At 43.5% G+C, this 25,804-nt stretch overlaps 1 protein-coding gene across 1 annotated transcript; it reads left to right on the top strand.

Moving 5' to 3' along the window:
- Nucleotides 1–12,701: 12,701 nt before the first annotated feature.
- opn5 (opsin 5) lies at nt 12,702–23,900 on the top strand (the record flags this gene model as incomplete). Its single annotated transcript, XM_084439383.1, has 6 exons — nt 12,702–12,834; nt 14,974–15,093; nt 21,960–22,130; nt 22,690–23,024; nt 23,313–23,557; nt 23,834–23,900. The coding sequence occupies 6 exons, from the start codon at nt 12,702–12,704 to the stop codon at nt 23,898–23,900; spliced, it is 1,071 nt and encodes a 356-aa protein (XP_084295509.1).
- Nucleotides 23,901–25,804: the final 1,904 nt, after the last annotated feature.

Genomic DNA, 25,804 nt, shown 5'->3' with positions numbered 1-25,804 from the left:
AATGTCCCTAACCTGACTATAGTCCCACAATTAGCATTGATTGTCTATGGTCTCCGGCTGCATGCATGCTACTGAATACAGAATTATATATATATATATATATATATATATATATATATATATATATATATATATATATATAATAGCCATATATATTAGCCCAGTTCTGATACCCGTTGGAGCAATCAGTAATTGTCCATTTAGTCCATTGTAGGCAGCTGGAACACTGTAAAATTAGCCAAAATACAATTTAATTAAAAATTCAGCCCTGTCACGATCTGTCCGGGACCCCTGCGGTTACCCGTGCCAAATATGAATGCTGTCAGGCCGATTAAAAACCAGATAAAATGTAGGTGAGGTGAGGTTCTTGCTCTTCGAGTTATTTGCAACAACTTTCTCTCAAGTATTGATAAAGTCTGATGACAGAAGGTATGATCAACTCTAAGGAGCATTTTCAGTAGACTATAGTGACTGAGCCCTAACACACCCTCCTGGTGAGTTCCACAACTCTTCTGGCTCCTTCCCTGCGTTCGCCCCCTAGCAATCTCCTTTCTGAACATTTCAACCTCCCAGCTGTCGGTATCCCGCTGTGTCCCGATAATCTGGTGAGTGAGAGCCTACACCGTGGGTGAGAGTCGGTGATGAAGAGCAGTGCTACATTAGCCCTTCTATATGCTATAATGAATAGGTGCGTATTATGCAAACATAGTAGTGTACGTATAGTGTACTAATATAGCCCACTGTCTGCATTAATTGGGCTCAGACTTCTCGGATACGACTCGGGCACTACGACTGGCAGTCAGAAGAGGTCTAAACCTCCGGGTTTTCACGCGTCTTATCACCGTATTTATGGGTTTGAGGGACAGCCCTGGAGAATATGCTGCAATGTTCCTGTTCATCTAATGCAATAGAAATTGCATATCTGAAATTAGGTGATGAAAGCACATAAGCCGGCTATGTGAACTTACGCAATGACCAAGTCGTCGATTTCCTCGCAGCGGTAGTTTGGAGGCGCGCATCGAAAGCTGTTGGTCCTGTCAAGAGAACATCGATACGAGAATTTCTCACCAATTATCAGTTGCTCCGTCTGCACTAGTAGGCCTATTCCTGAAAGTGTTGTCACTGGAACGTTGAAGAAATTGGAATCTAATGACTGAAGGATGGATGAATGAACATTCATAAAGGCAAGCACTTTTATTTTTTTGTTTTGTTTGTTTAACAAAAATGGGACCAAATGTTAGGCCTGCCTTAACAGTAGCCTAGATATAAGGCTATTGTAACATCATAGCCTAGGAACTTTAGATGAATGTTCTAGATTGCGAGTCATGTCAAGAGTGGGCTATTTTGCGCAGTAGGCTAGGCCTAAAAGTTAATGATGGCATGCATGATTCTCAGACCTGCAATTTCATGCTATCTCGATTCTCAACTGAATTCACTTAATGGATTGAAACTCAACAGTAGGCTACGTATTGCACTGTCAGGCGGGGACCTACAAGTAAAGGCTCCCAAATACAGTAGGACCCCACTCATCCGAACTTCAGAGATCCGAACCTCGCGGTCTACCGGACAGGCTTAAAAAACGTTGTTTTTTTTTAGCCTGCTATCTGGTTACTGGTGGGATTTTCAATACAGTACTGTACCCTACTGTGAATAAAAACAGAACTGTATGTAGACCTACATGTTGCCTGTAGGTTGTAGCCTACTGTCACGTTTCATTTCTTCTAATGTCGAGCATAAAACGCAAACGAGTCTGCTGCGCGAGAGCTGCATTCTTGGTAGCCAGAAAGCGCGTCAGCAACCTGAAGCAGAGGAGCATAGCCTACTAGACCTACTGTATTTGTTAAATAATAGCCTACAGCCTAGGCCACGTTAGCCTACATCGGTTGTTTTAGAGACTTTCTTTTAGGCTACAATAGCCTAAGACACGACAACTTGTCTGTCATTTCATTTATTTATTTATTGATTATAATTTGCTGTAATTGTTCTAATGTTGGGTTGTTTTTAGGCTATACCATTTTGTTCTGCGAATACAGTAGCCTATCGATGCAGCGTAGCCTACGCCTCATTTGAGAATAAAGTAGCCTACTGTAGGCTATTTGATCAAAGCACGCACTCAAGTGGAAATTCGGTTATTTTATTCTAGGCTACTGTATGTCTATTATAGGCTAGGCTGTATGAGTTTAGTTGGCTATTTGATTGCAATTTTGATGCATTTTCACAAGTAATTAAGGGTATTTATCGGTCTATTATGAGTCTATATGAAACAAGTATACCACTTATTGAATTTGGTGCATTTTAACATAAGTTTCAGTCATCCGGACATTTCAGAGATACGAACGACCTTCGGTCCCGTTGGGTTCGGATAAGTGGGGTCCTACTGTAGACGCATACGCGGACAGCTGCGGACACCGCGGACGCGCAGGGGTTCTCTTTATTACCTCCGCCCCGGCGAGAGGTAAAGTTTTTGGTGGCGTGTGTTTGTTACCTCCACCCCGCAACAGCTGGGCGAGAGGTAATATTTTTGGTGGCGTGTGTTTATTAGTTTGTTTATTACCACTGCCCCAGTGACAGCGCAGGGCGAGAGCTAATGTTTTTGGTGGCATGTGTTTGTTACCTCCATCCCACAACAGCTGGGCGAGAGGTAATATTTTTGGTGGTATCTGTTTATTAGTTTGTTTATTAGCCTACCACTGCTTTATGTTTAGCTGTAAAACTTTTTTGTTTAATAGGCGCTACAGAATCCAACTTTGGTGGTTACTAAGTCTATCATTACGTGATGGCCCCACTGGAGTTGATAGACTGTTTGTGTTCATTTTTTCTCTAAAACTATCAGGTACTGCAGAGGTAAGATAACGTTTCTTGATAATGCGTTCAGTACTACTTTTGTACTACACCAGTCCACTTCCGGCTTTAGGCCTGGACCTGGGTCCAGTCCCCCTTCCCCTCACCCTAACCCGGGTCCGAATCCTTTTCCTACCCCCACCCTACCCCCGACCCCTGCCTCTACCTGGACCCAGGCTCACTCACACACACACAGACATACACCAGTCCTGGGCTCAGATCCCCTCACCCTAACCTGGGTCTGTATCCTTTTCCTACCCCCACCCTACCCCAACCTAGGGATGTAACGATAACCGGTATAATGATAAACCGTTATTACATTTAATTAAATTTATCGTGATAATTGTATCATAAAAACCGTGCTTGATTTCCCCGCTTTTCAAAAACTCACTGTAAATACTGTCCAGCATCAACCAAAGCTAGCAAAGTCTAATTTATCTTAACATATAAGATTATTAATGAGGAAAGTTTTGGTAGGGACCTGACATTCAGAATCACCACTGAAATAACTTCCAGAGAAAGGGACTGGCTCGCCTGACTGGTAGGCCTGTATGGTATATTCACTGGAACGGATATCGATTTTTCACGTTGGATCCACCTGACTGTTTCCTTATGGTAATAGGAGTGCGGTGAGAGATAATGCGCTGAATGGCATATTCAGATGGGCAAACTTTGTTTATAGAAGTATAAATGTCGCTATTATGTCAGGTCTCCGTGTCGGTCGGGGAATCCAGGTCTTTGGTGATGGAGCACTGGTGAAATGGACCTGGTGTAGCTGTGGGTACAGAAGGTTTATGTTGAGCAGTAGGCTGGTGAGACACGGTGGACTCGCATCAGATCCCGGGCGAGGTTCAGGACCAGGACTTGAGCTATAGCCCAATAGACACAGACAGCATGCGTGCCTGTTAGGGTGTAAGCCGTCCCTGGCAAAGAGGTCCCCACGGTCCCAGAAGGTGGTGAAGTTCTCCGCAAAAGGGATGTTCATGCGGCAGCAGTATCCCTTTAGCCAGAAGTGGAGATTGGGGATGATCTTTGGTCAGCGAAGTGACAATGGAATTGATGTCCCGAACCTTGTCTCCTGGGAAGCAGTAGGTCTTGGCCTTCAGGACTACAACATGGCACACCATGGAGGGGCCCACAATGAGTACTGAGGGGGGGGGGGGCTGGACAGGCGTGGAGGGCTCTGCGTTGGGCCTCTTGTCCTGGCGACGTCTCAAGGGTGGTTGCTCCGGGGCCGCAGGGCAAGAGGTCGCTTAGGGGCAGGGGGAGGGGGATGGGGAGTGATGATTCACAGGGCGATGACCAGGGGGAGATCCGGGCAGTCTGACGGGGGCTGGGGGCTGTTCTTGGTTTCGAGTGGCAGGAATGGACCGTGCAGGTTGAGGGGTGAAAATTACGGTCTCTCGGGGTGTGGTGAGGTGCTTACTTACCTAGCAAGGCCAGCGGGGTTGGGAGGGGGGTCCGATAACCACAAATTGTGTGCCATCAATGACAAATAAAATACACATGGAAGAGTAATATGCATGGTCCTTTATTGTATAAGGATACATCAAAGCAAATAAAACAAATAGGCAAGTAAGTAAACTGGCACTGAAAACGGAGTCACAAAGTGCTGTAGGCCTACAAGATAGAAAGCACAGAATCAAAGCATACCACACAACCTAGATAAATTAGATTAAGATAGATAGATAGATACTGTAGATCGATAGATAGATAGATAGATAGATAGATAGATAGATAGATAGATAGATAGATAGAAAAAACACTACAGAGTAGTAGCGTAAAAAGAACAGGAACTACAGTATATACATCCATACTGTATGTACAGCATATGTACAGTATTGAATAGATAAAATAAAAAATATGTACATACAACCTAAGAATAAATGTACATTTACAAAGGTATGCATACAATACACCCTGCATGTATGCACAATGAAATACATGTGCATGCAATACAAATCCATACACCACTAATGAATATAGACATTAATATACTGTAGCCTATGCAGTAGCCCACCTGTATATACACACATACAAATAAAGAAAAAATAAACACTGTATTAAGCACACTAGTTTACCCACATTCAGTACAGGCATGCGTAATGTACTGTAGGAATAAACACAAACAATAGGCTGTAATAGGCCCAAGTCAACTGAAATAATGTAAAACATATTGGTTTCTGACCACTCACATTTGCAATTTCAACTGATTGACAATCCAATCCAATCCATCAATGGACAGCTGTTAATTTTGGGGGATGTTAGTTGAAGGGGACCTATTAACATCATCGTATGTACTGTGCAGTAGTGGCTACATAGACATTATGAATGGAATTATCATACAATGACGAGGCATCGCCAAGCAACATTTTCAGCGTGACACTTCACAGAATTCATAGTGATGATTTGAGGTTGCTCTTATACAACTCAATATGCACATAAGCTGAAGATATGAATGTAGACTCTATGATATGTAATTGTAGGAGAGTCAGTTACTTTTCCATTGCAGTTTAAAAAGACTCTAGTAGCCAACAAGGTCGAAATCAGTTTTGGCACAGCTTGACCCCTCTCTAGGGTTGGCGTTAATAGATCCCCCTATGCTAACAACTCCTTGGATTGTAATTATGACGGTTTCAGTCGGTTTCAGTGGAGTGGTTAGCGAGTGTAGGCTATTTATGGGCTAGCCTACTTACGCATTCAGTCAGTCAGCAATTGTTTGCCACCCTCACTCCCTCTGTTTGAATATGCTTGCCGTATTTCCTTTCTTTATAATGAGGTGTTTGACCATCTCATACGCCTCCGCCAACTCTTTATGAGGTGTTTGACCTTCTCATACACCTCTGTCAAAAACTCTATGAAGTGTTGGGCAACCTCATACGCCTCCGTCATAAGCTCATTATGAGGTGTTTGACGGCCTTATCGCGTCGTCATGGTGGCCATGGTGAATTTGGGATCTGCATCAGTGAATCAGTGATCGTTCACAAGGTCTGTTTGAGGAAGCTGTGTGCGCGCACTTCACAGGATTAGTTGCACCTGGCTTCACTTAGTTGCAGCTGCCATATCCTGGTTTGGCCTTTGTGCAACCAATTAAGCCAGGCCGCTCTTGTTGACTCACATGACTGACCACATGATCAATGAATCATCCAATGGTAATGAATATCCCTTTGTTAGATAACAGCAGGTGTGTGTGCTGTAGCATCACCTCAGCTCTAAAAACAGATTGTTGTGCAGTTGAACAGGAAGATAGGCAGAACTGAACACAAACTCAAATCTGTAAACTGCATTTAAGTCTTATACTTCAACTGTTGGTACATGTGCGTATGAAAACCATGTTCAACTGATGGTACATGTGCGTATGAAAACCATGTTCAACTGTTGGTACATGTGCGTATGAAAACCATGTTCAACTGTTGGTACATGTGCATATGAAAACCATGTTCAACTGTTGGTACATGTGTGTACTTCACACTCTTACCCTAACCCGGGTGTGAAAAAGGAACGTATATGTAGTTCTGTATCATTATTCATGAGTTGAGTGTGTTAAAGCAAAGTTAAATAATTCCTGATTACAGTAAACCCTATAGACTTAGAATATAGTTACAGAAGGACCAGGTCCTATATATTAAATCATTAAATCTAAATTTGTATGACAAATACTCTAGGAAAACATGGCTAGTGGTCAGTGATCTGCAAACCACCACGTTTCAAGTGTGTCTGGTTTTAGCATAATGAAGTGTTGCATACAACAGAGAAAATTTGCTCATGGTTTTTTTACATAGTAGTTAGCAGTGCTGTTGCAGTATAATCTTTATGGCTTTATGTGAGTCTGGCTATTCTCCGTCTGTAGGCTACACTCGCGGCTCACATTCTCTACGCTACGATCGACTTCCATCATATTCTAAGTAATCTTCTATATCCTCAAAATCTGATAAATGTTCAGCCATATTGCACACAATATTCCAGGCACCAACAAGCCGATCGTAGCGTAGAGAATGTGAGCCGCGAGTGAAGCCTACAGATGGAGAATAGCCAGTCTGCACGCTGCGCATGCGTGCTGGAGCAAGTGGGGAAGCTTTATTTAGTTTCTAAAGACGTTTCTAAAGATCATATTACAGAGGCATGTGAAAACCACAACAAGCCCTCGCTCTATGGAAGCACAACTAGCGATTCATAAAAATAGATGAAAACAACTGTTTCGAAAACAACTGTTTTTTATGAATAATTTTTTTAGAAGCTGCATTCTCGGTGCCCCATCCGCCGCCATTATATGGATATACTTGGCTCGCACTGGATTTTAAATTTCTTCTACAGGCCTCCGAATTACACCAAAGTTATCTGGGTGAGTCAAACGTCTTATAATATGCCGTAAATAAGGTCCAGGTTGTCAAAAAAGAGCCTTCTCCTTTAAATTTTACGGAAGCAATTTTGTAAATTCCAAGATGGCGGCCACATAGACATCTGGGCAAATGGAAACATTGGACCTCATTCCTGAACGCAGTTAAGAAGAAGTTAAGAAGAAATGTCTTCTTAACTCCACTTACGAAGTTCCCGGGACAATTCTGGCATTCCTGAATGGTTTCTTATCTCGGATTTGTTCTTATCTAAGAACAGGATTTAAGAACGCGGAAATGCAATCGTAGGTAGGCCAGATTGGAGTGCGCCCGTTCACAAGGGCTGAATTTATGAGAAATCCGAGGTGAATGCATTCACATCAATTCTACAGACATCCTAGGCTTCAATAATAATCATAATCATAAATACGAGGATATTTGTATCATTTCCAATTACGTTTCACATTCATGATTCTACAAGGCATCGCGGTGTCCTAAAATAAATAAAAGCACTACACAAACACTGCAAATGGAAGTGAATTAATAAATAAGCACTAAACTCAGTCGCTATACTCAGACTCAGCACAACAGCATCTTATATTCCATAGTCGTCAGAATGGACACATCTACATTCTGTAAATATGTGAATATCCATAACTAAAATATATCATATGGTCCTACATAAGGGCCTATCAAGATCCATAAACTCATGCATTTAACTAAACTGTAGGCTACAATTCAATCTGCTCTCAGCACATCCCATCCCTTTCATGTAGGCTATACTTTATATTTTGCATATTGTATTAAAAGTCCATATATACCGTCTTGTTTTCTTTTGTTATTTTGTATTGGTTTGTTTCATCTTGCTTAAGCTTAGTGTGCACGTTATAAGAGCCAGCGGAGAAACATCTCACTGCTCATTTTACTGGTATGTTGCATGTGATGAATAAAACGTCGAATTTGCACGTGACCTTGAACATCAAGCATGTCAATTGGGAACGTCTACACTTTTTCCACGCTGTCTGGGGATTTTGTGTGCACATGACCCTGTAGTAAGGAGCTGGTCGGCCGTTTATGTATGCAAATTCAGGTGTACGAGAATGCGCATTCAACTTAAGAAGGGGAGCACAGCTGAGAACACTTTGGCGGTTTAGGAACACATTTCCACCCATTCATGAATCCGGCGAGGATCTTTCTTAGGGTTGGTCTTACGAAGTTTGTAGGAAGACATTTAAGAAGACGCTTAAGAAAATGTTCAGGAATGAGGACCATTGATTTTCTGACTCCTTATACAATACCCAATACCCAAAAATGTATAGTTTTGCAAATCCCCCCAAAATTTCAGTTAATGAAAACATAATGACTACTGACCTGACTACTAGGCGGCAGCCGGCTACCACCAGGACTGTGGAGGTGTGGATGAGAGAGGCTGTGCCGAACCTACAGGACTGTCTGCAGTCCATGGATTGGGGCTTGTTCACAGAGGACTACAAGGAGGATGTGGATGGTCTCTGTTACTGCACAACACACTACATCAGGTTTCTGCAAGGAATGCATCATACTGTACCCACCAAAGAGGTACGCTGCATCTCCAACTTAAACCCATGGATTAATAAGGACATTAAAGCTCTACTCAACAGGAAAAAGAGGGCCTTCATGGCTAAGGACAGAGAAGACGCCAGGTCAGTCCAGAAGGAACTGAAGAGGGAGCTGAGGAGGGACAAAAAGAGCTACAGAGAGAGGGTAAAGAGTAAACTTGAGCTGAACAGTACCAAGGAAGTGTGGATGAAGGGGATGAAGGGAATCACAGTGCTGGGTACATCAGGCCCAACTGTGGGGGGGAGTCAAAAACATGGCAATGAGCTTAACCAGTTTAAAAAAAAAAAAACTTTTAACAAGTTTGACGCAGCTCCCACCCCTGTGAAGCTAGAAGGCAGCCCAACCCCCCACCCCAACCCACTAGACCATTCATAACAGAGAGTGAGGTAAGGGGTGAACTCCAAAGGCTACGAATCAAAAAGGCCTCTGGCCCTGATGGAATTAGCCCCAGGGTGCTCAAGGAGTATGCGGCACAGCTGGCTGGCATGTTCCAACACCTGCGCTATACAAATAAAGCTTTGATTGATTGATATTCAACCTCTCCCTGAGGCTGAAGAAGGTGCCACAGCTGTGGACGACCTCCTGCATCGTTCCAGTGCCCAAAAAAGAATGTCCCATCGTCATCAGTGACTACAGGCCAGTGGCTCTGAAGTCTTAAGTCATGAAGGTAATCGAGAGACTGTAGTTTACTGCAGTTTGCGTACCAGGCCCGAATCAGTGTGGACAATGCCATCATCTACTTACTCCACAGAGTAAGAGATCTGGAGGGTTCAGGAAGTTCAGTAACAGTCATGTTCTTTGACTTTTCCAATCCTGTCATCTTTCCTGTTCACCCTCTACACCTCTGACTTCAGCCACAACTCTGGAGTGTGCCACCTCCAGAGGTTCTCAAACAACTCCTCTATTGTGGGCTTCATCAAGGCAGATGATGAGGAGGTGTACATTGACGTGGTCAGGAGATTCGTTGAATGGTCTGAGGAGAACCAGTTCCAATTCAACATCAGCAAGACCAAGGAACTGGTGGTGGACTTCAGAAGGAACAAGAAGCCTCTAGCCCCCATCACCATCCAAGGGGAGGAAGTTGAGATGGTGGACTCATACAAGTTCCTAGGAGTGTACCTGAACAACAAACTGGACAGGACTAACAACACTGAGGCCCTCTACAGGAAAGGACAGAGCAGATTATTCTTCCTCAGGAGACTCAGGACCTTCAATGTGTGTAGCAGGCTGCTGTGGATGTTCTACCAGTCTGTTGTAGCCAGCAAACTGTTCTTTGCTGCCTCCTGCTGGACAGGCAGCATCAAGTCTTTGGAGTAAAACAAGCTGAGCAAGCTGATGAGGAGGGCAGACTCTGTTGTGGGGCAACAACTGGACAACCTGGAGTCTGTGGTGGAGAGGAGGATGAGGGACAAACTGAGGTTTTATTCTAGACAATCCCTCCAATCCCCTCTGTGATGAGTTGTGGCAGATGGGGAACACTTTCAGCCACAGGCTTATCCAACCCAGGTGCAATATGGAGCGGTTCAAATGTTCATTTGTGCCAGTGGCCATCAGACTGTGTAACAGTGCCTGAGTGTTCCGAGTGTTGTGGAGGTGTGCATGTGTGTATACTGTGTATTAGCAGATATATCTACACAGTCTGTATGTATGTACTGTATGTATGTACAATATGTACTGTATGTATGTATGTATGTATGTACTGTATGTATGTACAATATGTACTGTATGTATGTATGTATGTGTAATCCTAGACATACAGTATATGTAAAATATATGTAGCCTACTGTACATACATACAGTACATCCAGTCTATAATATATATATTTATTTTATTATATATTATACATATGTTGTACATATTAATGTATATTGTCCCTGTTCTTCTTCTTTTATGCGACTACAGTCTACTCTGTATCTAGTGTCTTTTTTCCAACCTTGATGTAATTCCACTGCTGAAACACCAAATTTCTCCCTAGGGGATCAATAAAGTATATATTTTTTCTTATCGTATGTTATAGGCTAACATATGTCGATCATGTCCTGTGTATTATAGCCTATGTATATTATTATGTCTGTATAGTTTGATATGTTACTTTTTTGCTTCTTTTATGTTTGACTGTATGTATTCATTGAAAAGACTTGCACCAAAGAATTTCACTCACTTCTATTCTGTAGATGTGATGTGACAATAAACTAACATGAATTTGAACATGATCTTAAAAATACATTGTACATGGCCTCCTTTATGAATGAACATTGGAGAAAGCGAATTGAGAGTTAAACAAAAATAAGAGTCCCCTCTGCCAGCTGATCCTGAAGCTCTGCCCACAAACACAAAGGCTTCAATAGAAACACCAATCAGTCTGGCCCAACCAAATCATCTCAAAACAAAAAGTTAACAAAATGATATCAAATACTGGAATGAAATCACCAAACCACAAGGTAAATTAGAATTCTATTGGACCCTAAACAGAGTACACAGTGGCAGGATACCGCCACTGACCGCCGTGACTGATAGAAAACTGAAAAACATTGAGAATGTACAGACTGAATAGTGTTTTATGTCAGATGTTCTGATCAGAAATGTAAAAAGGTTTGAAAAAGTGTGCACATCCAAATGCGATAAACTCTGCTGGACAGAATTGAAAAGATAGAATCCACACACTTGATATGCTCCCATATATGCTCATGCTAACATTTATTTCCACCTCGCAATGACGCTTCGGGTGCAAGCCCTTCCAATTAACTGTATTGGTAAGAAAAGTACACATGGACACACAGAAGGCTGTTGAATGCACTTTCTGAATGTGATTGCTGGTGAGGACAAAAACCATGTCCTTTGAGGCAAACAGCAATTCAGTCTGCTTTCTTTCCAAGCCATCATTGCAACAGCGACTGGACTCAAAATTACAGTGATGCATTGAAGTGCTTTGAATTCCACTGCAATTTTGTATGCTCTGCTGTGCCTCCCAGTCCTCCTCTGCCAAAGCCAATTGGATTTCACCGATTACAGGGTCATTGTGTGTTTGTGTGGCGGGGGGTCTGTGTGCAATTGGAATTGGTTCAATGTACAGTATGATGTGTGACATGTGTTTATATGTGTATGAAATGTATGTGTACATTTCTTTGTCCGTATGTGTCGATCATATGGTGTGTGTGTGTAAGAGAGAACTGTCCATGGTGTGTAATGGATTTACCAAGATTCGCTCAAAAGGTTAAGTCTGGTTTATTGAGAAAACATACGAGCGCAAGAACTTCCGGACAAACACATGAGTGGTATCCCAAAGAAGTGTTGCCTCTTGGTCAGCGCGGCCTTTATTCTCAAGCAAAACACAGGTATGGCGCTTTGAGGATGTGATTGGCTAACCCATTGTACGTCATATGAAATGGCAGGCGTGGTCGAGAATACAGACACGTGACATGAGAAAAGGCAGTAATTTCTTGGAGACAAAGGGACAAAGGATGGTTATTCTGGAGTAGACAGATTTCTAGGTGTGTGGACCTCCTGGAGGTCATCCTGTCATGAATTAGGTTAACACAGCTACAGTATGTGAACGGTTGAGGGAGGTGGTGAATTACAAAAGGAGAGAGAGGACAAAGGTTTAAGGTGTTTGGAATAGCAAAAGGCAGGGGACTGGATCAATAGATTTTAAGAACAAAAGCTGAGATCTGAAAGGTCTTGAGGCCAGTTGTAAATTCTATGACAGGTGACTAATCAAATAATATCAGGTCAAATATTTGATTAAATGTCTATCTTAGCAGTCAGTTTAATAGGCATACCATGTCTTCAACGGTCTGCAGGCCAACCACATCTCTAATGTCCCATAATGTTGCATCATACGTGTGTGATTGGTGTCCGTCACTGTGAGGAAGTCACGCTGCCCTGTGATTGGTTCACACCCTAGGAAGCAGCTGACACTCTGAAGCATGGCTCTGCTGGAGAACGAGACATCGCCTTGCCCTGACTACCTGCCCCACTACCGCTTGCAGGGGGACCCCTTCACCTCTCGCCTCTCCAAGGAGGCCGACATCGTAGCTGCCTTCTACATCTGTATCATAGGTATCACCACTTATTACCTCCGCCCTGGACGAAGTCGATGTTTTCGGCTATGTTTGTCTACTAGTTACCCAGCTAGGGCTGAGTATTGGCAAGGACTAGAGATGCACGACCCACTTTTTTTCAGTTCCAATCTGATTCCGATACCAGAATTTGGATGTCTGCTGATACCGATCCAATACTGATACCAGCGGTGGGGGGGGGGGGGTGTTCTCGTGGACCCTGTAGTCTACAGAGACCAGACAGCACAGAATGATTGACATTGATTGTAGGCCTACCTTATTGCTTTTATAATACGGGTCGCCAGTGAAAGTATAAATAGTAAACAAAGATTGTATGAGCCATATTTCATTTTTTGTTATTTGCAATGGTTCCTCTCCACCACTAGGTGGCTCTATACCAAGCCCCCAGGATTCGAAATCTAAAGTGAAGGCCTATTGAACCGCGCCATCTTGGCTAGATTTGTAGTCATTTGGCTATTTCCGGTGACTTTTGTACTTGCGCAGTTGAGCTTTTCTGTCCGACGCGCGTCCACGAAAAAGTTCACCTTTATGTGAAATGTAGACGCATGTTCTCGGCTCTCCCCGCTTTGATTTAGCAATGAAAACCGGCTTGCATATTAACCTGTTTTTGTCAAATATATCCATTGGAGAAATTATTTTTTCATCCAGTCATCTTAGTTTTAACAGGTTAAATATAACTGAAAGTGTTTTGTTTGCTAGTAGATGGTATTCATTCCGTTCGCGATAACGTTATTGCAGCCAGGCTAAATTCCTCCAGGGAGCCAGTGACCGGCGAGTTGAAGAGCTTCACTCCCCGCCAGCAGGAGCTTTGGCCGCTGCTACCGCATCTCGGATAACCCGCTGAGTTCGTGGCTGCTATTTCACATTCGCCCTTGATCAATCCCAATACCGATCCATGGTAATAATGAATCAATCGTTTAGATCGGCAGTGCTGCATGCATGTTACAACATCATTGTTAGCTTTATTAACATAACCATAGCCTACATTTATCTCTCTAACGTTAGGCTATCCATTTTACATTTTATTGGGTTTATTGCCTGTTGATGATGCAGAAAGGCATGAAATATGGTACAAAGCTAAAATGTTGAATGTCAATGAGTTTATTGCTGTTACAAGACAATGGTTAATTGAAACTCAAGTTTGCCCTACTGGCGGGCAGGTTCAAACTGAAACACAAACGGTTCAAAAGGTTGTTGGCAATACTGAAAAAGAAATTGAAATTGATGCCTGCAATAAAAGGGATAAAAATTAAGAATCTCAGAATGGATCTGCTGATGGAAAGGATGAAGAGGAGGATCTGATCCAACCTCATGACAGCGTTTCAAATGTTCATTCAAACCCCTCTAGTAGGCGGTCAAGTCACCGCGGCTCAAAAGCCAGTACAAGTTCTTCTTCAAGCAGCAAATCCTCCACTGCTTCTGAACGGATTAAAGCCGAGGCGGAAAGGGCGGCGCTCTTGGCTCTTGCTGCTGCTTTAAAGAATAAGCATGCTTTGGAGGAGCAGGAATACATCTTAAGGAGACAAAAGGAGCAGCTTGAGCTGGACACTGAGATAGCTGTTGCTACTGCTAAGCTAACAGTGCTACAGGGCGGTGGCAGCGCCAGTGTCACATCTAAGCAATCTGATGGAATGGAGTCTTACATCAGGAAAGGGGCTAAACCGAAGTTCCAGCCCACCTCTCTCAATCCGGATGCCACAAAATTTGTGCTTCAGCCCTCACAGCCACATGTGTCTCTCCATCCAATGCAAGGCAATGCTCCACCATTGGTGAGGAAACCACCATTAGTAAGGGGAACAGCTGTCATTCCAACCTCTTTACCTCCTCATATGATGTCACCATCAAAGCCAACTGTCATTCAAGGCTCTCAACATCCTCAAGGCCAGAATCAAACAGCAGGATATCTCTACAGTCTGCTGCAACAACAGAATAACATAACATCACTCCTTGTTCAAATGCAAACGTCACAGTTGCTGCCACACCGGGAAGTCCCAACTTATGATGGAGATCCTCACTTGTGCAACTTGCAGTGGTGCAAGTAATATGTGATATACAGTAACTAGAGCTCTCTTTCTCGCTCTCATTCTCTCACACTCTCTCTCTCCTGTCTCCTCACCAGGTATCATGTCGGCGACAGGGAATGGCTATGTCATCTACATGTCCATCAAACGCAAGACCAAGTTAAAGCCCCCCGAACTCATGATGGTCAACCTGGCCTTCTTTGACTTTGGCATATCAGGTAAATGGATCATAGTACTGTACTGTGTGTTTTATTTTACAAAATTTTACAAAAGACACTCTCAGTGCTGTGCTATTGAAGTTCAATGTGTCATACAATCTGAAATGCCTGGATAATTCTGCTGGATGGGAGGAGGTGGGGTATTAATCCTGGATTCAAAAGCAGTCACTCAGCCTCAGAGGCTGTCAGTTTCACAGCTGGAATGACAACTGACCAACCGTGCATTACAGAAAGTACATTTATCAGCCCCACTTTAGAAGTAGAGCTTATAAATGCTATAAGTTAACATAAATGTTTCACAAAGCATCTGTAACTGTAGGCCTATATCATGTTTTATAAAGGGTTCATATTGGATTATGTGACATTGACAGCAAATTTAAAGAATGACACAGTAGATACTTCGAGACACATTTATTGAGTGTTAAAAGGCTTAATGAAGCCTTTATAATCTGCACATCTAAAGTGGGACAGATTGTACATTCTGTAATGCATGGTTGGTCAGTCATCATTATGTCCTATGCTAGACGCTCAAAAGAATGCTAGCTAGATTCTGTAGGCTGAGAGGAATCCAATGATGTCCACATACTGATATTTGGTCGATTTTACTGACTGCTGGATCCACGAGAAGATGACCAATGGGCATTAACAATTTAAACACATCGGTTGCAAGTGGGATACTCAGATGAATGGGAGTCAAGAGGGGCGGTTATTCTCTGTGCCTATAACAGGACGAAATCAACTCGAAACACTGACTGCATGTTTGGTCTTGCTGGATTCTGTGGGATGAGACAATAATAACAACTAGAAAGTACATTTCCTGGAGAAAATGTGAGGTGGGCTAGCTGCTGCAGCTGTATGTAACAGCTACTGCTAGAACTACTACGGACCATGCAATCTCCATGCACCCACCGGTGAAGACCGTGCGTCTCTAGCCCACTCAGGGGCTGAGTTGTGGGGTCTGTGGCGTGGACAGTGGCATGGTGGTGAGACTCCGCCCCCTCAGGTCAGAGCTGGTCGAGGACAGTGTACCCCTCTCCGCGCCACCTACCCGCCTTCACCAGTGAAGACTGTGTGTCTCTAGCCACCTCAGAGGCTGTGTTGTGAGGTCCGTGGCATGGATAGTGGCGTGATGGCGAGACTCCGCCCCCTCCGGTCAGAGCAGGTCGGGGGCAGTGCACTGACATCCGGGCAATCTCCATGCACCCAACAGTGAAGACCGTGTGTCTGTAGCTCACTCAGGGGCTGAGATGTGGGGACAGTGGCGTGGATAGTGGCGTTGTGACAAGACTCCGCCCCCTCGGGTCAGAGCCGGTCTAGGACAGCGTACTGCTCCCCGGACCACCCACATGCACCCAACCGGGAAAACTGCGTCTTTAGCCAACTCAGGGTCTGAGATGTGGGGACGGTGGCGTGGATAGTGGCGTGGTGGCGAGACTCCGCCCCCTCAGGTCAGTTTCAAAACTGTAGGAGTGCCAGCAGTTTACAAATTGTGTGAATATTTTCAAAGCAACTGCTGCCACCACTCTAAAAACATAACATTTCTGAACATTCCAAAAGCATTTCAAGCAGTTTCAATAGGACAAAAAAATGTTTTAAAATGTAAATTTCTTAAAAACTATAAAAAATATCAAAAATCTGAATGGATCCGTTCAAGAGCTGAACGTCATGAACATTTTAAAGTTTGAATGAAGTTTCTAGGACAAAGTATGAAGAACTAGTTAAGGTTCAAAAAAGCGGGGAGAATAATAATAACTAGAAAGTACATTTCCTGGAGAAAATGTGAGGTGGGCTAGCTGCTGCAGCTGTATGTAACAGCTACTGCTAGAAATACTACGGACCAGGCAATCTCCATGCACCCACCGGCGAAGACCGTGCGTCTCTAGCCCACTCAGGGGCTGAGTTGTGGGGTCTGTGGCGTGGACAGTGGCATGGTGGTGAGACTCCACCCCCTCAGGTCAGATCTGGTCGAGGACAGTGTACCCCTCTCCGGGCCACATACCCGCCCGCACCGGTGAAGACCATGTGTCTCTAGCCCAATCAGGGGCTGAGTTGTGGGGCCCGTGGCGTGGTGGTGAGACTCCGCCCCCTCAGGTCAGAGCTGGTCGAGGACAGTGTACCCCTCTCCGGGCCACCTATCTGCCCGCACCGGTGAAGACCATGTGTCTCTAGACCACTCGGGCTGAGTTGTGGGGCCGTGGCGTGGATAGTGGCGTGGGGGTGAGACTCCGCCCCCTCAGGTCAGAGCCAGTCAGGGACAGTGTAGCCCTCTCCGGGCCACCTACCTGACTCAACCGGTGCAGACCGTGTGTCTCTAGCCCACTCAGGGGCTGAGTTGTGGGGCCCGTGGCGTGGATAGTGGCGTGCTGGTTAGGCCCCGCCCCCTTGGGTCACAGCTAGTCGCGGACAGTACAGTGACCTCTGGGCAATTTCAATGCATCCACCAATGAAGACTGTGTCTCTAGCCCACTCAAGAGTTGAGTTGTGGGGCCCGTGGCGTGGATAGTGGCGTGGTGATGAGACTCCACCCCCTCAGGTCAGAGCCAGTCGGGGACAGTGTACCCCTCTCCGGGCCACCTACCTGACTCCACCATGAAGACCTCCGGGCAGTCTCCTTGCACCCACTGGTGAAGACTGTGTGTCTCTAGCTCAATCAGGGGCTGAGTTGTGGGGACTGTGGCGTGGTGGCGAGACCACCACGCCACCACGAAGAGAAAGAAAGAAAGAAAGAAAGAAACAAGGAAGGATGGAAGGAAGGATGGAAGGAAGGAAGAAAGGATGGAAGGAAGGAAGGATGGAAGGATGGAAGGATGGAAGGATGGATGGAAGGATGGAAGGAAGGATGGAAGGAAGGATGGAAGGAAGCAAGGATGGAAGGAAGCAAGGATGGAAGGATGGAAGGATGGAAGGAAGGATGCAAGGAAGGAAGGAAGGAGGGAAGGAAGGATGGATGGATGAAAGAAAGATACAAAGTAAGAAAGATGGATGGATGGATGGATGAAAGAAAGAAAGAAAGATGGATGGATGGATGGATGGATGGATGGATGGATGGATGAACGAAAGAAAGAAAGAAAGAAAGAAAGAAAGAAAGATGGATGGATGGATGGATGGATGGATGGATGGATGAAAGAAGGATGGATGGAAGAAAGAAAGAAAGAAAGAAAGAAAGAAAGAAAGAAAGAAAGAAAGAAAGAAGGATGGATGGATGGATGAAAGAAAGAAAGAAAGAAAGAAAGAAAGAAAGAAAGATGGATGGATGGATGGATGGATGGATGGATGGATGGATGAAAGAAAGAAAGAAAGAAAAGGATGGAAGGATGGAAGGATGGAAGGAAGGAAGGATGGAAGGAAGGAAGGATGGAAGGAATGAAGGAAGGAAAGAAAGGAAGGATGGAAGGAAGGAAAGGAAGGAAGGAAGGATGGATGGATGGAAGGAAGGAAGGAAGGATGGAAGGAAGGAAAGAAGGAAGGATGGAAGGATGGATGGAAAGGAAGGAAGGAAGGAAGGAAGGAAGGAAGGAAGGAAGGAAGGAAAGAAGGAAGGAAGGAAGGAAGGAAGGAAGGAAGGAAGGAAGGAAGGATGGAAGGAAGGAAGGGAAGAAAGGAAGGATGGATGGAGGGAAGGAAGGAAGGAAAGAAGGATGGAAGGAAGGAAGTGAATGAATGAATATGAATGCTACCACAATAGTCATAAAAGGGTGCCTGTACAGAGAGCCTGCACGTGTCCCCAAATTCAAATCCCAACTGACACTGTGAGCATCCTCTCATTCACTTCAATGGAAAGGCATGTCCGATTCAGACAGCTCTCTCTCAAAAAGTATAAATGTCACAGCCTAGATATTGACACCGTAGGAATCCTGAGAAAATGCTGAACATTTTAGGCTATGATATGTCCGTGTAGCTTAAATACTGTAGGCATGGCGACGAGTTAGAAAAAGGGTAAAAATGCAAAATTAGCTCAAAAGGTAGAGTGTGTGGGCCCATACGTTTCAATGGAGAGCGCAGTTGCCGAACAAATCGTCATACAGCGAAAACTATAAGTCACACGGCTTAGATACTTACATTGTACGAATCAGCACAGTTATGGGAACGTTTCGATATATAATATGTGTATGAGCTGTTAAAACTGTAGGCATAGCGACAAGTTAGAAAAAGAGTAAAAATGCAAAATTAGCAGCTCAAAAGCTAGAGTGTGTTGCCATACGTTTCAATGAGGAGCGCAGTTGCCGAACAAATCGTCATACAGCGAAAACTATAAGTCATACGGCTTAGATACTTACATTGTACGAATCAGCACAGTTGTGTGAATGTTTTGATGTATAATATGTGTGTGAGCTTTCAAAACTGTAGGAGTGCCAGCAGTTTACAAAATGTGTGAATATTTTCAAAGCAACTGCTGCCACCACTCTAAAAACATAAAATTTCTGAACATTCCAAAAGCATTTCAAGCAGTTTCAATAGGACAAAAAAATGTTTTAAAAGTTAAATTTCTTAAAAACTATAAAAAATATCAAAAATCTGAATGGATCCGTTCAAGAGCTGAACGTCATGAACATTTTAAAGTTTGAATGAAGTTTCTAGCACAAAGTATGAAGAACTAGTTAACGTCCAAAAAAGCGGGGAGAATAATAAAGAAAGAAAGAAAGAAAGAAAGAAAGAAAGAAATAGTGGGAATATCACAAGTTGGGCTAGCTTCTGCAAGCTAGCCCACCTAATAAAGAAAGAAAGAAAGAAAGAAAGAAAGAAAGAAAGAAAGAAAGAAAGAAAGAAATAGTGGGAATATCACAAGTTGGGCTAGCTTCTGCAAGCTAGCCCACCTAATAATAATAATACATCAAACGTGTAAAGTGCTTTTCATAGTACTCAAAGTTGCTTTACATTACACAATACAATACATAGCTATATTAAATCAGAAATAGGGTTAGAGACAAAGAAAATTAGTTAAAAACAAACAGCAAAAGGGGGGGGGTTAGATGGGGAAAGCAAGTGTGAAAAGGTGAGTTTTGAGCACAGTTTTACAAGAAGAAAGTGTGGGGGAGGTTTTGATGTGGGAGGGTAGTGAATTCCACAGGGTGGGGGCAGCGACTGAGAAAGCCCGGTCACCCCAGGTCCGGCGCTTTGTCTTGGGAACTTGCAGCAGGTTGGCAGTAGCGGACCTGAGGGATCGGCAGGGGACGTGGTGGTGGAGGAGAACAGCAAGGTAGGGAGGGGCTAGGTTGTTGAGGGCCTTGTAGGTGGTGAGCAGAAGTCGATTCTGTGTTTGACTGGTAGCCAGTGAAGCTCATGGAGGACTGGTGTGATGTGTTCTCTGGCGCGGGCCGGGTACTGGTGAGAAGGCAAGCGGCGGAGTTTTGAACATACTGTAGTTTGTTGATGACTTTGGTGGTGGTACCGTAGAGAAGACTGTTGCAGTAGTCGAGCCTGGATGTGATAAATGCGTGGATGAGTGTCTCTGCAGTGGTGAAGGACAGGTTGTGGTGGAGACGTGCAATGTTTCAAAGGTGGAAAAAGGCTGTCTTAGTAATTTGGTTGACATGGGGGAGGAAGGAGAGAGTGGGGTCCAGGATAACTCCAAGGTTACGTACTTTGGTGGAGGGGGTGATGACGGAGCCGTCAATGTTAATGGAAAAGTTCTGAGCGGAGTGGGTGAGGGAGTCAGGACCAATGATAAGTACTTCGGATTTGTTGGAGTTGAGTTTAAGAAAGTTAGTTTGCATCCAGGTCCTAATGTCAGTCAGGCAGTTGGAGAGGGTTGAAAGGGTGGTAGCGGTGATGGTTTTGGAAGGGAGGTAGAGCTGTGTGTCATCGGCGTAACAGGGAAACCGGAGACCGTGGTGATGGAGGATCTGACCAAGAGGGAGTTTGTAAAGGATGAAGAGGAGGGGACCAAGCACAGAGCCCTGAGGGACACCGTGGATGAGGGGCGCTGTGGTTGATTGGCAGTGGTTGATGGAGATGAATTGATGTCTGTCAGAGAGGTAAGATCGGAGCCAGGAGAGGGCGGTGCCAGTGATGCCGAGGGTGGATTGGAGGCGTGAGATGAGAATGGAGTGATTGATAGTGTCAACGGCAACACTGAGGTCGAGGAGGATGAGGATATTGAGGGAACCGGTGTCAGAGGATAGCAGAAGGTCATTGGTTACTTTGAGGAGGGCAGTCTCTGTGCTGTGTTTGGAGCGGAAACCGGATTGGAATAGCTAGAGTAGAGACAAATCCAACAATGTCCTCTGAGACAAATCCAACGATGTTGTCTCTATGTCCCTGACCGTTAGCTTGGCGAATAGAGTGGGATACGCACCCAACTGAATGGGAGTACTTATAGTCGTTACATACAGCAGATAAAATGTCAACAACTGTACATGATAGCAACATGCATCATGGGTGTGGGACACATATTTATGACAAGGTGTCAGGGTCTTCTGAGTGTCTATAACTGTAATATATACTTGTATCTCTGAGTACTAAATAAAGGTTATGAATGAATGAATGAATGTCTGGTAGTCTATAGGGAAAAATCATGTAAAAGAGGCTCTTGTCTATGGGAACTGGAAGCTGGTATGAGGGGAGAAGTTTGCATCATATCAAGTCACAATGTCACATCTATAGCATACTTTACCTTCTCATTCTTATCAAGATTACTTTGTAGATTGAAGTCATATGCTATCTCTCTCTCTTTTTCGGTGTGTGTATATGTATGTGTGTACGCCTGTGTACCTGTTTGTTTTGTTGTTTGTTCATTTGTGTGTGTGTGTGTGTGTGTATGTGTGTGTGCGCGTGCCTGCATACCTGTGTGTGTGTGTGTGTATGGGCATCTGTGTGTATGTCTGTGTATATGCCTGTGTACCTATCTGCGTGTGTGTCTCCTGAAGTGACCGGAAAGCCGTTCTTCATGGTGTCCAGTTTCTCACACCGCTGGCTGTTCGGCTGGGAGGGCTGTCGGTTCTACGGCTGGGCGGGCTTCTTCTTCGGCTGCGGCAGCCTGATCACCATGACCATGGTCAGCCTCGACCGCTACCTCAAGATCTGCCACCTTCGATACGGTATGATGCCACAATGGCGCTACAGCGGGGGTCACACTGAACACACAATGCCATGGCGGGATCACACTGAACACACGATGCCATGGCGGGATCACACTGAACACACAATGCCATGGCGGGATCACACTGAACACACAATGCCATGGCGCGGGGTCTCACTGAACACTTCATGCCATGGCGGGATCACACTGAACACACGATGCCATGGCGCGGGGTCACACTGAACACATGGCTCAAGAGACGGTTTTGCGGCTTCAGAGTGGATTTTGTTTGTTTTGTAACTGCCTACTTTAGAACATTGTTTAAACAAGTTTCTTACACTAGGCCTTAAGTCTGGACAACTGGCCCTCAGTCACATAGACTCGTTTTACTGTAATTGAAAACCTTCATAGACATCATTTATATTATTGACAGAGCATTATTCTATCTCAATATTAAGGGAAAGAGATTAATATTAACCTTATCAGCTATCAAACTGAATTAATTCTATAACTAGTATATCTCACTGTGTGTGTGCGCGCATGTGTTTGTGTCTGTGTGTGTGCGTGTGTGTCCTCAGGTACATGGCTGAAGAGGCGCCATGCCTTCCTGTGCCTGCTGTGTGTGTGGCTGTATGCTGGATTTTGGGCCACCATGCCCCTGGCTGGCTGGGGGAGCTACGCCCCAGAGCCCTTCGGCACCTCCTGCACGCTGGACTGGTGGCTGGCCCAGGCCTCCGTATCCGGGCAGACGTTCGTCATTACCATCCTCTTCTTCTGCCTCATCTTCCCCTCTGGCATCATTGTCTTCTCATACGTTAAGATCATCTTCAGGGTCAAGTCCTCCGCCAAAGAGATCTCCCACTTTGACACCTGCAATAAGAACTCCCACAACCTGGAGATGAAGTTGACCAAAGTAGGACGCGTGCGTGTGTACAGACAGTATGTGTGCGTGTGTGTCTGTGCATGTGTGTGTGTGTGTGTATGTATGTGTATGTGTGCATGTATGCGTATGTTTATGTTGGTGTTTACAGTATGTGTATTTCAGAAGAAATCATGATGTGTCTCATCAAGACATGCAATGGAGAAGTCCTCTATTTTAGATGTTTCGTTTGGCTGTATCAAGAGGGAATTACAAAACCCTGCTCTGAAATCCCCTCAGACAAACCTGTGGCATGATGCCACTCCACGTCTCTCCCTCCAGGTGGCGATGTTGGTCTGCGCGGGCTTCTTGATCGCGTGGATCCCGTATGCTGTGGTATCTGTGGTGTCTGCGTTCGGTGAGCCTGACACCGTGCCCGTCTCTGTGTCGGTCATCCCCACACTGCTGGCCAAATCATCCGCCATGTACAACCCCATCATTTACCAGGTCATCGACCGCAAGAACTACTGCGCAAAGTCATCCTGCTTTCAGGCCCTGAAGAAACGATGTTGCCTTAAAAGGTTGAGGTATGGAGGGAGTAGCCATTCTACACTGCAGAGGCCTTGTTTGTTCACTCTGTCTGATGACTGCATGTGTTGGTATTGCACCACCCTTGCTTTCAGAAAGTCTCTGATGGACCATAGTTCATTTAAAACAGGTAATGTAACTTGCACATACTGTATATCTCTCATCTCTCTCTATCTCTGTCTCTCTTTCTATCTCTTTTCCTCTCTATCTCTCCCTCTTTTTTATCTTCCTCTTCTCTCTTTCTATCTCTCTCTTTCTCTGTCTCTCTCTCCCAGGTGCTATACCACCTCTGGCTCATTAAAGGATGAGTCATCAGCCAACGAAGCTCATATCGAGATGTGAGACAAAGACTTTATAAGACTCTCCCCTTTGTGATGGGACCTTTCCCATCAGCCTGTGTCCAGTTTTACTGTGTTTTTGTACTCCTGAACTTGTTCTGTAGCACACACCTAATGTAACTACACACACACACATGTACCTTTCAGATCATCTGCACAGAGAAAAGTCTACGGAAACACTTTATAATAACGATGTGTTATAACACATTTATAAGCTAATAGTAGATAGTAAACTAATCATGAATTAAGCATTTGTATATGTTTGTAAATGATTAATAAATAGTTTGTAACTTAAGTTATACAACATTTGTAAGCTATTAGTAGATCATTTACTCATCATGAACAAACCATTAGTAGATAGTAAGCTTATCATGAATTAAGCATTTGTATATGTTTGTAAATGATTATTAAATAGTTTGTAACTTAAGTTATACAACATTTGTAAGCTATTAGTAGATAATTTGTTCATCATGAACAAACCATGAATATACATTTGTTAATGATTATCCAATCATTTATAACTCATTAGTACATAATTTGAAAATGTAGTACTTCATTGTTCATATGATCAGTAGATCATTTTTTACACAAGATCAACCATATTTGTAAATTATTAGTGAAATATTCAAAGATGTTATCTAATGTGTAATGTGTAACATTTGTAGATGTGTAAAAAAAGAATCACGATACCTTCATTTTTTTTTTCATGTTTAACAAATGCTTCATAAAACATTCTTAAAAGATCTATAGATCATTGTCAGGTGTTATTGTGGGCCCTAATCTAAAGTGAAGACTATTCATTATTTAGAAATGTCAGTTAATGTTTATAAATTATTGGACTTTTTACTCACCTGTTATGAACGATCTGGCTTTTATGAAGACACAAAGCACTTACTAGACTTATCTTGTTTTATCTTGTCTTATCATGTTTAACACATGATTTGCTAGACATTTAGTAAAAATCTATAAATCATTTGCAGACGCTATTGTGTGCCCTAATCTAAAGTGAACACTATTCATTATTTACATTTCATACATTTAGAAGAATCCACACAGTTGAGAAACCATGTCAGTGTGAGAAATGTCTGACTTTTTCCCTTTTTTATAAACAATATTGGGTCTTGTCAATAAAATGTATACATCATACAGTACTCCTAACCCTAACCCAAACATGAGGAAAAAGTTTACAAATAATTAGCAAACATTATTAGACATTTGTTTATAATGAATAGTCTTCACTTTAGATTAGGGCACACAATAGCATCTGCAAATGATTTATGGATTGTTAATGGATGTCTAACAAATCATTTGTTAAACATGATAAGAGAAGTTTAGGAATGTTGTGTATATTTATAGAAGTCGTATCGTTCATAACAGGTTGAGAAAAAAGTCTACAAATAGTTTATAAACATTAACAAACATTTGTAAATAATGAAGTGTTCACTTTAGATTAGGGCACACCATAGCATCTACAAATGTTACTACACATTAGATAACATCTATGAATATTTCACTAATAATTTACAAATAAGGTTGATCTTGTGTAAAAAATGATCTACGGATCATATGAACGATGTAGTACATTACAAATTACAGTAGGACCCCACTTATCCGAACCCAACGGGACCGAAGGTCGTTCGTATCTCTGAAATGTCCGGATGACTGAAACATGTTAAAATGCACCAAATTCAATAAGTGGTATACTTGTTTCATATAGACTCATAATAGACCAATACATACCCTTAATTACTTGTGAAAATGCATCAAAATTGCAATCAAATAGCCAACTAAACTCATATAGCCTAGCCTATAATAGACCTACAGTAACCTCTAATAAAATAACCGAATTTCCACTTGAGTGCGTGCTTTGATCAAATACAGTACTTTATTCTCAAATGAGGCATATGC

This window comes from Borostomias antarcticus, assembly GCF_949987555.1.
Source record: "Borostomias antarcticus genome assembly, chromosome: 6".
Lineage (NCBI taxonomy): Eukaryota > Metazoa > Chordata > Actinopteri > Stomiiformes > Stomiidae > Borostomias > Borostomias antarcticus.
The sequence above is the reverse complement of the archived record's forward strand: the minus strand, read 5'-3'. Positions and strand labels throughout refer to the sequence as shown.